Source organism: Erigeron canadensis, chromosome 1, assembly GCF_010389155.1.
Source record: "Erigeron canadensis isolate Cc75 chromosome 1, C_canadensis_v1, whole genome shotgun sequence".
Classification (NCBI taxonomy): Eukaryota; Viridiplantae; Streptophyta; class Magnoliopsida; order Asterales; family Asteraceae; genus Erigeron; species Erigeron canadensis.
The window spans coordinates 59,669,000-59,681,023 of NC_057761.1; the positions used below are offsets into that span (position 1 = coordinate 59,669,000).

The 12,024-nt window shown below is 35.8% G+C and overlaps 1 protein-coding gene across 1 annotated transcript; it reads right to left on the reverse strand.

The window, feature by feature from the left end:
- Positions 1-4,719: 4,719 nt before the first annotated feature.
- On the reverse strand, positions 4,720-7,074 carry LOC122599427 (adenosylhomocysteinase). Its single transcript, XM_043771941.1, has 2 exons — positions 6,262-7,074; positions 4,720-5,741 (listed from the first exon to the last, which is right to left on the reverse strand). Exons 1-2 carry the CDS (start codon positions 6,970-6,972, stop codon positions 4,995-4,997), a joined length of 1,458 nt encoding a protein of 485 aa, XP_043627876.1. The 5' UTR covers positions 6,973-7,074; the 3' UTR covers positions 4,720-4,994.
- Between the last annotated feature and the right edge of the window lie 4,950 nt (positions 7,075-12,024).

Below are 12,024 nucleotides of genomic sequence, written 5' to 3' on the forward strand. Positions count from 1 at the left end.
TTTCACATTAATAGGAATCCTGGTTCACCATTGGGCAAATCATTCTTCTTGAAACAAGAATTTTACGATTATGGGACATGTTCATCTATCAACGTATATTTCAACAGTACTATCTTCTTGAAACACATGGCAAGTATATTAAGTGTTTAATATTACTGAGAATTTCAACTTAACGAGAACTTTTAAAATGGAAAGAAAGATGGATAAATGTGTATATTTTATATTTTTGTTAACTTCATTAATACTAATTATTTGCGCACCGAACCAAGGTTTATGTGATGTGGATTAAAAGGTGATACAGCTCGTTTGTTGGCGATTTCCCGAAGGTAGAATTGGTCTCTTTACGCCAGTTAAGTTTTCTTTATATTTGAGTGAATGCCCTTAGTAGGTCTTACGGCTCTTCCTTTTATAGGAGAAGTATTCTTGAGAAACAAGTAGGCCGCTTAGGGTTTCCTAAGTCTTAGGCCGGGGATATAATTTCCCTAATTATCAGTTGGGAATGATAAGGTCAAATCTCTACTTTATAGGGGAATGATTCTTATTTTTTGCTGTTCGTTGCAGGAGCCTTCGTCACAGAGCGTGAGGTTGCCAAGTTGTTACGTGATCAGATTGATTCTTATCTTTTGCTGATGATGTACCCTCTCAGCGGCACGCAGGACCTGCCACACGAAGGAACAGTAACACGTTACGACACGAAGGCTGTTCGTAACGAAGGCTTCCGCAGTAAGGTAAAAAGGATAAGAATTATTCCCCTATAATTTCGGGATTTGATCTTATCACTTGCAGCCAATAATTAAGGAAATAATATTCATGGCCTAAGACTTAGGGAAACCCTAAAGAGGCTTAACTTTCTCTCCAAGATAAATTCTCCTATAAAAGGAGATTCATAAGACCTCACGAAGGCATCATTCATTCATTCTTACTCATTCATAAACTCTATCAAACAGATCAGAGCACATCTAAAGCATAATAGCACGATCTTAATCGGCTAACAATCAAATCATAATTGATTGGCGTAAAGAGATTCACTCTACCTTTGGGAAATCTCCAACAAACAACCAAAAACACCCATCATCCCCCTTTCTAAACCTAATCTCGGTTTGGTGCACAAACACTAATATATATAAAAATCTTGTTTAAGTCATTTGTTTGTATACAAATCGTTAAGAGAAGTGATAAATTCTCAACAAGATTTTATTTACAAAAAGCTATTTTACACTTTGTAGTATTGTGTAACTAGCTAATTAACCCGGGTTCAACCCGAGCGTTTATATAAAAGTTTCGGAAAATACGTTTATTAAAGGCATAAATACGTTATATGTGTCGTGGCTATACGAGAACTTGATGTAAAAGAAGTGAATCAAAATTAATTTCATATAAAAGTAGCCATGTGAATAAGTTCCAATATTAGATATCAAAACTTCAATTCCATGAAAATGCTTTATCCATTATCATGAATCCTAAAACAATGATAGTGTAAAAATATCTGCATTTTTGGTGTCAAGTTCGCAATGTTTCTAAAATCGAAAGAAAACATTTAATAAACTATATATATGATATATCAATCGAAAGAAAACATTTAATAAACATTTTTGATAAATTACATTTTATATATAAAAAAAACGTTTGACAGGAGGCGAGCTCGGAACAGATAATCAACAAAAATTAGTTAGAAATAAGATAAGAACAGAGAATAGATCTAAATTTGCATTTTATATAAAAAATATAACTATAAGCCAAAAAGAAAAACAAATATAATCCTAATTTGAAACTTTCAATACCTGTTTTTCCGGAGAAAATTCCGTGCAAATTCCGTCCGGCCAAGAGCAAAAAACATCTTCAAATTGAAACCTTAAATATGAGAAGAGCGAAAAAAAAATAGTAAAGTCATGGAGAAGAAACATCCCTTTTAATGTTAATTTTCAAAATCTTCATCAGAGGAAGAAAAATTGATGTCGGGATCCCATATCTTCATCAGAAGGGATTATAATTTGAGCATAAAAAAAAACATTGAATTATTTTCTAAATCTTTTTGTTTAAAACCTCCGTGTAAATTTTGTTAAGTTACGTTAAGCGGGTGTTTTGTTTTTGAAAGAAAGGGGGAGGTTGCCACTTGACAACTTTTTAAAACATTTTAAATGCAAGGAACCCTGTTTTAATAGAGATAGAGATTATAATTTGAGCCTAAATAAAAACATTGAATTATTTTCTAAATTTTTTTGTTTAAAGCTTCCGTGTAAATTTTGTTAAGTTACGTTAAGCGGGTGTTTTTTTTTTTTTGAAAGAAAGGGGGAGGTTGCCACTTGGCAACTTTTTAAAACATTTTAGATGCAAGGAACCTTGTTTTAATAGAGATAGAGATATATACATTTACCGTCAATGACTAAAAAATATTATTGATAGTCAATGGGTTGGTAGCCTATTGGTAAGGTCTTAAACCTTAGAGATATTCAACAGGGTTCGAATTTCACTTCGTACAATTGTAGGAGTGGATTATTAGGAGGGGTTTCTAGAGTCTTGTGTTTCATCCCAAGCATGCGTGGTTCGAGCTCCGCATACTACCCAATTAGATATTACTATGATGTCTCGAATGGTAACCGTCGTTATTTAAAAATATAAATATATTATAGATATATTACACCCATCATCAATAGATAATTAGATAGATTGGTATTTACCGAAACTCAAAACTTTGAGACTTGAGGTAACAAAATTCTCCCAACAGTTTGATATAACAAATGTTACAAGTATATAACAATGCATAACAATGGTGTGTGGTGTATCAATTTCCATATAAAAAGGGAATGACGTGCATTATTGGAGGTTTGGAACGGTAGAATTCATTCATGAATCATATATATTCCTGCCTTTTTGTGACCAACAATGGTGTCATGTGGGACACATGAGTTGTGACATTTCTCATTCATATATGCAGGTGAGATGCCATGACCTTCACTCAATCACACCCTCTTATTTATTGCACCACCACCATCAATTTCTCAACTTAAGACCCCCATTCAAATAACATCTTTCCAAACCAATTTGTGACAAGATTCTTTAAATGAAATTGAAATCTCTCTTTTTTCTACTATTTTCTTCAATCTTGTTACACCCTCAGATCAAATTATCATCTGGGGTATCACTTTTAAGCTCTAACTTATCGAAAAACAATGATCTTAATTCAACGTCTTGTGCAGAAGATGAGATGATGGAGTCTGAGAGTAGTAGGAGATTGTTGTTGATGGGAAAAAGGTATATAAGTTACGAGACTTTGAGAAGGGATGTTGTGCCTTGTGGGACACCGGGTGCTTCTTATTACAATTGCAAAGGAAATAAAGTTGCAAATCCTTACCATAGAGGCTGTGAAATTATTACAATGTGTGCTAGAGATGCCATCAATACATAAGTCTGTACTTATCTATTAGCAGTACGTGGAAGCGGTAATGCTTTTGAATCTTTTTCTACCACTTTTAATTTGGTGATCCAAGTCTGTTGAAATGTAAGCTAATAAGCAGTTTTCAGGGAAATGCAGATATACAAATATTGTACCAATTCATATTTTCATTAGACTTGTATAATGTTGAATTTGTTCTATGTATCAATGTGAGTGTTGATAGTTACTTGTATTGGTTGAAGCTAATTTGATTTGTGTGTATGATTCCATGTTCATTTGTATCTTTGTATCTTCTATAAGTTACAATGATTTAACATTAGGGTGTTGTTCAACATTATGTATTTCGTGTGGTAAGTCATAAGTAATCTATATTCAGACTTCAGAGTTTATGCGAATAAAATAACAAAACAAGGGGCTTGGTGCTTAAAATTGGTCAGCATGATCTATGTATATACTTATGAACGAGGAATTTTTGATGCATTTCTAGTTCAGTTTGCTTACGTCAACCAGTGACTCTAATTTGGTCGCTTACAAGTAATTTCCTTTCTAATGACCCTTCTTCTTATCATCATCATCTCCATCATGATGATCAGTGATCACCAAACAATTCATCATCCACACCTTTCTTCGATGAAAAAACATCCATTCTTCAATAATAAGCTCTCAAAATCTCTATCATCAGGATTACGTGGACAAGTCCATGTAAAGACTGTTTCAGCCTGAGTGGGACATTATTTCAAGTCTTGTACTGTATTTTTCAAAGATGCAGGCACAAAGCTTGATTTGGTCTTGGTTATTGTCTGCACCCTGATGTATTTCTAGTTCCATTTGCTTATGTCAATCAATGACTCTGATTTGGGTCATTCAGAAGTGACCTTCTTTCCAATTCACTGCAATTTGTAAGTGGATTTTAACTCATGGAACATTTAAAGGTATCATTGCTCTGGTGTCGTTTTGAGTTCGCATGAAGCAGGGGATGATAAAGTCGTTTTGGGACATCATCCATGTTTGCTTGTATACTAGTAAGAATGGGGATCAGTTTGCTTCACATGCAATTGGTCCAATTTGAAATACATATAGTTTTGTAGCTAACCGATTCAAATGGATAATATAAAATGATGAATAGTTTAAAAGTATAGGGTCATATGTGTTTAAGTTCGTTAAAAAATGATCAAAAGTGGATCGAAGTATGTTTTTAAGACGTAAAACCTGATAAATATTTACTCCAATTGTTTTTTCACTTGTCACACATCAGGTCAATTTTACAACCTATATTCCTTGTGCAGGGTTCAACAATATACGAATTTTGGGCAAGAATACACATATACTAAACTGATGATGTAAAATTCATGTTTCTGCTTTGAAATAGAAAACAAAGCCAACAAAATAACCAACCATAACGTTTTACACCACCTTCATACTCCGCCTTATTCAATGGTGTGTCAAGAATACAATTAATTCTCTCCAACCACCTTTCCCAGCTACCCACCACCACTACCAACCTCAACATTAATCAAAAGATATTATCTAATCAGGAAATCAATTTCCTCGTGATCATTTGCAAATATCCTTCAATACCGACACTCCCTGTGTTTAATGCTCAGTACCTGTACTGAGCAGGCTTGTATGGACCCTCAACCGGCACACTAATGTAATCAGCCTGGTCCTTGGATAGCTTGGTGAGCCTGGCTCCAAGCTTTCCAAGATGAAGTGCAGCCACCTTCTCATCAAGATGCTTAGGCAACACGTAAACTTCCTTCTTGTACTTCCCACTCGACTTTTCATTCCATAACTCGAGCTGGGCGATCACTTGGTTAGTAAACGAGCAAGACATCACAAAACTGGGGTGGCCTGTGGCACAACCCAAGTTCATGAGCCTACCCTCAGCCAACACAATGATACCACTGTTGGTTTCGGGGAACACCCACCTGTCGGTTTGGGGTTTGATGGTGATTCTCTTGACACCAGGGTATGTCTCTAGCCCAAGCATATCAATTTCATTGTCGAAATGCCCAATGTTGCAGACGATGGCATTGTTCTTCATCTTCTTCATGTGGTCAACCATGATGATGTCTTTGTTACCAGTGGTGGTGACAAAGATGTCAGCTTCTGAAAGCACGTCTTCTAGGGTTAGGACTTGAAGACCTTCCATAAGAGCCTGAAGAGCACAGATGGGATCGATTTCTGTCACTATGACACGAGCACCGGCTTGCTTCATGGCTGCAGCACAACCCTTTCCAACATCACCATAACCACAGATTACTGCAACCTTCCCAGCAATCATTATATCAGTGGCTCTCATCAATCCATCAGGGAGTGAATGGCGGCATCCATACAAGTTGTCAAACTGTGACCATAGAAATGTTAAGATATACAAACTTATTACTGGGATGACTCTTGAGCAAAATTTCAGACAAATAAACCTTTAAATACAGTAATAGTTAAACAGGGTTTACAACTATCAAAGGAACTCGCCAAGATCATAAAACTATCATAAAATACAGGATCAGATAGAGCTAACATCTTTCTTCTAAATACTAAAATGTATATCCAACCATTTCTAATGAAATTTAGAATCATTCTAATAGCATACTTGGGAATGCATATTTTAAGTGTTCATAATAGCTTATGAATTGTTTTCCTAACTAAAAAATAAGTATTATTTTCACTTGGAAAAACTTCATTCCAGCTTTCCACCGACACATAGTTGTCTATTCTATAAGTCTAATTTTATACATCACCAGTCCTTTGATCCAATTAACTTAAAAAAACTAAATTTATCTATCAACACCTAAGCAGCAACTACAATACATATACTGATAATATACATATATCAAAAACTTCAATGAAGTGGATAGTGAATATACCTTGCTTTTGGTGACAGAATCATTGACATTGATAGCAGGGAACAACAAGGTCCCATTAGCTTGCATCTGATACAACCTCTTAACACCAGTAGTCGTTTCCTCTGAAACACCTACCAATCTATCTTTCATCTTATGATACTTTTTCGGGTCACTCGATAACCCCTCTTTAATTATCGACAGCACAATCTGAAACTCCGCATTGTCAGTCGAATTCGGGTCAGGCAACGCCCCCGATTTCGCATACTCCTCTTCTGCTTTCACCCCTTCATGAATCAACAATGTAGCATCACCCCCATCGTCCACAATCAAATCCGGTCCACCTCCTGGACCCCAATCAAGTGCCCGCTCCGTACACCACCAATACTCCTGCAACGTTTCCCCTTTCCACGCGAAAACCGCCGCCGAATCGCGTGCGATTGCGGCGGCTGCGTGATCCTGGGTGGAGAAAATGTTGCAGGAGCACCACCTGACTTCAGCGCCTAGGGCAGTTAAAGTCTCGATTAAAACACCGGTTTGGATGGTCATGTGAAGGGATCCGGTTATCCGTGCTCCCTTGAAAGGCTGTGACGGACCGAATTCGGTCCGGCATGACATCAAACCGGGCATTTCGACTTCCGCTAACTCGAGTTCGAGTCGGCCGAAGTCGGCCAAAGACATGTCCTTGACTTTGTATTCACGGCCAGTGGATGTTTTTTCCACGGTGAGAGCCATGATTTTGAGATTAGATCTGAAATATAGATATGTAGATAGATACAGGGATTCTGTATGTATAGGTGAGAGCAGATGGAATACAAGTGGGCTAGGCAAAGAAAGAGTGTGGGGGTGAAGGGGTTTAAATAGGTTTTATGAGGAGGGGAATGGACGGTGGAGATTTGTTTGGTGGTTGGATGATCAACAACTGGTAGATATTTTTTCAATATTTATTTGGGTTATGAGTTACGTCGTCGATTTGTTGGAGGCTTTTGGAGCCACGTGGTTTTCTGATAAATGTTTCTTTTTAGTTTACCTGATTTTTTGCGGTAAAGATGGAAAACATTTTATAACTTTAGTTTCACTCATGTTTATTTAACTCCGATGACATTGTCAACAAAACATATACATCACATTTGAGAAATTCTTGAATCATAAAACTTTGACTAGTTTTTTACCGGGCGTTGTCCCGGAAGGCACAATGTTACATAAAATTTATAACGTAGTATATGCGATTTCCTTCTAAGTAGAATCAACGACTCATTACACGGAGTGAAAAGTATAACTTTTATTCTCAAAAATTGGTATGTAAAGGTGTTATATTACATACTTAAGTTGTTAAGAATCAGAAGTACACTTGATATATGAATTTTAATAGTAATTAAAATATAAGTATAATTCTCAATTTATATACAATGTCTTTTACTATCTACATCTACATGTTTAATAAACGCAGATCAAAATCTTCAATTTGTTCTTTAACTAAGCCAAACCAAATGTATAATGAATTTTCCTATAATGTATATTTATTAAAAATTAAATATATCAAAAAATAAATATAAACTCCAAACCAAGTGATTTACAAAAGTTTGAGCCATATACGTGTCAATTCATATTGTGATACACTATGTATATCTCACATTTGAGTTGTCAATATCAAAAAGGAAGGTGTAAGAAATGAGTTTCCTCTCTTTTTTATTTTTTACCTTTTTTTTTTCTCTCTGTAGGAAAGCATGTTCATTTTAATCAACAATTCAATATATATCATAAAGTGCCTTTTGCCAATTTTTGTTCTGTAATTTGAACGATGATCAAACCAACATCAACAATCTTACCACCACCACGTCAACCAACCAAGCGCTATTTCCACCACCGTCGTCACAACAATTATTGGTGCTTCCATCCCCATTCACCGCATTGCCTCTGTTTGTCACTAACCGCCACTAACCCACTCAGCCGCCTCAATCCTGACGATTTCAAATAGTGATCTACTATTTCCATTACCGTTACCACAACAGTTGCTTTTTGCTTTCAGGAGTGAAACCTTATCATCGATTTAGTGATTCAAAGTCTTGATGTATCGATAGTCAGTTCATCACTTATGCATGCATCAATTTATATCCATCTCGTAGAGATATTCAGTAAAAAAAGATAATGCAACCGGTAAACGACACGCCACCACCAATGCACAAAGAAATGCGATCAAAAGCTAGCTTGCTCGCAAACTCTTTTTCGTCCAAAATCTCAGTAGTAACCATCTTCTCGTATTAATTTTATGTAACTATGTAAGTAGCATCGACTTTGCATTTTAGAATCTCTATATGGGTTACATTGAAGAAGATCTTAGTTGAGCATCGATTGTTAATTTGGGATGTATCTATATTTGTATTTCTATGTGTGTGGTTTGTTGAATGCCTAGATGTGTGTGAGACTTCTATGTATTTTGTAAAGGGTATTTTGTAAAGGAGCAGGGGGGAAAAGAAAGATGTAACTTATGCATATGTATTTGTACCTTGTAAGTTTGTATTTTGTGCATATAAACTTGTAAAAAACAGGTTGATTTTTAGTATATAGGTAAATAGTTAATAAGACAAAATAGAACAATAAATATATGATTATGAAAAGTAACTAAATTAATTTAACAACCGACAAGTAATAACGGTTAAAGATTAGAGTTTGGAAAGAAAACAATAATATCATATTTTAAATAAAATCAAAACATAATTTCTTTATAAAAACTTGATGTCCCATTTGGGTGACTAAGTTAATACTACTAACATTTTGATGAAAAAATAGCACATTAAAGTTTACTGTTATAAGCTTATATTACATAAAATTTAAAAATGTATCGAGTGTCCAAATATCCAATATCCTCCTTGCTTAAAGAGGACAAAAACATGTTCATCATATATGCTAACCATTTGTATATCATATTGGAACCATATGTGTAACATCGCTAAATATACAAAACAAATAAATAAAATATGATAGAGAAAAGTCGGTAATTAAATTCGATGAATCAAATATAAAGTTTATTTAAAAATTAAAGAGGCAGACTAAAAATTGTAATTGAAGATAGTAATCTTAATTTTCTGTTAGTAGGTGCATGCATTGTCCACTTTTGTGGCGGACTCAGGATCGATCCTCGTCTCATATTTTTCATTCCAATTATCCTATATTTATATTGGAAGACTTCTTTATACCACCACGACCACTATACGATGCCATCATACCTCTCAAGTAATGGACCATGATGAGAATCCGGTGTGGTAGTGTCATCACACCCGCCATCTCGACACCATTTCATTCCAATTATCCTATTTTTCATAAACAGGGCCAATTTTGTATTGTAGCAACACTAAAACAGGTGCACGAAGGTCTAACTAGCTACGCTCACGCATTTAATAGTACCTTAACCAACAATAGTGTTACCACTGTATCGTGTGCTCTCACTTCCCTACCTCCATAGACGCTCACACTTGGGATCAACTTACCATTTCCGAGTATCCAAAAGTTTGGATTCGGATAGTAATTTTTGAAAAATTTTGAGATATTACAGATTTCCGCAATATCCGAAAAACCTATCCTTTTTATTAAAAAAAATCTTTTTTTCTAATATCCAAATATATTACCTTTTTCTCAGATAATTCGATTTGATTAGAGTTCGCATTAGCTTTTTTTTAAATTTATTTTTTATAAGCTAACAATTTTGTTAGGCCGGTCCTTATACCCGCGTTTTGGGGCGTCTGGCGCACGTTCAAGGCTGAAAGCTATTAGCACCATCGCGTCTTGGGTTGCGTCCAAGGTGTTTCTCCCATTTGTAGACGTGTGGCAGTTAACTTGTGGGATTCGATTTTTCGTTTGACCGTTGCATAAATAAAAAACGAAATTAACTCTCATTTGGTGTGTGTGTGTGAGAATCGTGATGTGCAGATGTGTGAGTGAATCGTGATGCGCAGGTGTGTGTATTGTGTGTGTAGTACCCGGAAGAAGATGCATATCTATATAATTTAATATTAAATTCATTTTTAACCCCTGGACTTTATTTTATTTACAAATTAGTTATTTTAGTTTTTAAAACTTTACTTTTAACCCCAAAATTTATACATAGATTTTTATTAAAATAGTATAATCCTTATATTTATTATTAATATTAGTTTAACTTAATAAATTTATATATAGATTTTTACATTAACAATTATTTAATGTAGAAAAATGAAATAATAAAATAATAGATGAACAGTGGAAGAAGTGGGTAGTATAAGGAGGGGGTGTTCTTAGGATGTTATAGGAGAGAGAAAGTTGATAAATAGTGGAAGAAGTGCTTCCACACTCGGAATAACCCCAACGTGTCCCTCATCCTCACCCAAATCAACAACATCAACTGCAGTTCGTTTGACAATACTATGGTCTTGCCAAATTGCGGGACAATCTTTCAGCATATCGTAACACTCCTCATATGAAAATCGGGCTGGACCATGATTCTGTACATAGATTTCATGAGAAGACTTATACACTTTTCTGTCATCTACACCGCTCTGTCGGCCTTAATCTTGCAATCTCTTCAAGATTGCTCGAAACAACTTGGTGGTTGATCGACGTCGAAGTACCGATCAAAAATAAATACCTAAATACCTTATACTAGATAGGGTAAGTGAATATCGTTCCCACCAGGAGCTTCTATGGTTATAGTCAAGTTGAACAGTCACGATTGATTTTGAAGATAATACTAACACTAAATTTGATCAAAGAAAATGACAATGGAATTAATTCGCTAGACTTATACTAATTAAACTAAGCAATAATATAAAGAAAGTTGTAGACAGTAATAAAAAGGGCGCATCCCTCCCGGCTCCTGGATAATTGAATAAACTAGTTCAACAAACCCTGTGAATCATTTGTTCCAAATCACATAGACATAATTTGTTAAGTTGCAATGAACTATTTTGGACACAACCTATGTTTACCACACAACTTGTCTTAATCCCTAAGCTAGTTGGACTCGGCACAAATTGTTGACTCGCAATAGATTGTCTTACGATAATCAGATAACAACTTTAATGAACAAATATTCAAGTACTTGCATAAATCACCAACGAAGAATCAATGTTCATACAAATAAATAAAAGGTTTGCTAAACATAGTTAAACAGGAATCATTCACCGGGAGAAATAACGAGAGGTTTAGCCAGACATCTCCATCTTCAGATCTTCAATGGTTGATGAAGAAAATCCTTGATGCATGAATGGATTGATGGTTGGAATGATTATGAATGATTATGGATGGTGTGGGTGTTATGGGGATGTTGCAAGGGTTTTGATCAGATGAAAATACCCTAGAAGCAGCCCCAAGGGCGGTTGGAATGTGTGTGTTGCGGCCCTAGGGTTTTAGAGTTAGTATTTATAGGTTTAAGGCAAAACCCTAGCTGAACCGACTTTTCCAGCGGTGCTGGTGCACTCCCAGCGGCGCTGGTGAGGTCCCCAGCGGCACTGGTGATGCTTTCTGGGTGAGGAGCGGCGCTGGTGATGTACCCACCGGCGCTGGTGAGCTTCAAGATGACTTCCAGCGGCTCTAGAGAGAAATAAGCGGCGCTGGAGGCTTCAGATTCCACACAAAAGTTGTAGATCTTTCTCTTGCCTTTTCGTTGATAGCTTACGCGTCCGAAACGGAGTCCGTATGAAGAAGTTATGCCCAAAATACTAACACGTGGTCATAGGCTTCATGTTAACACAAGTTCCTTCATCTTAAGTCTTGAATCTCGACCCGAATCTTCATCGAACCATCATTTATCTT

Bases quoted from the DNA above. Each gene is read 5' to 3' on its own strand.
- LOC122599427 (XM_043771941.1), bottom strand. From the start codon at position 6,972: ATGGCTCTCACCGTGGAAAAAACATCCACTGGCCGTGAATACAAAGTC. The intron at 5,742-6,261 runs GTATATTCACTA...CTATGGTCACAG, and splicing joins ATTCTGTCACCAAAAGCAAG to TTTGACAACTTGTATGGATG.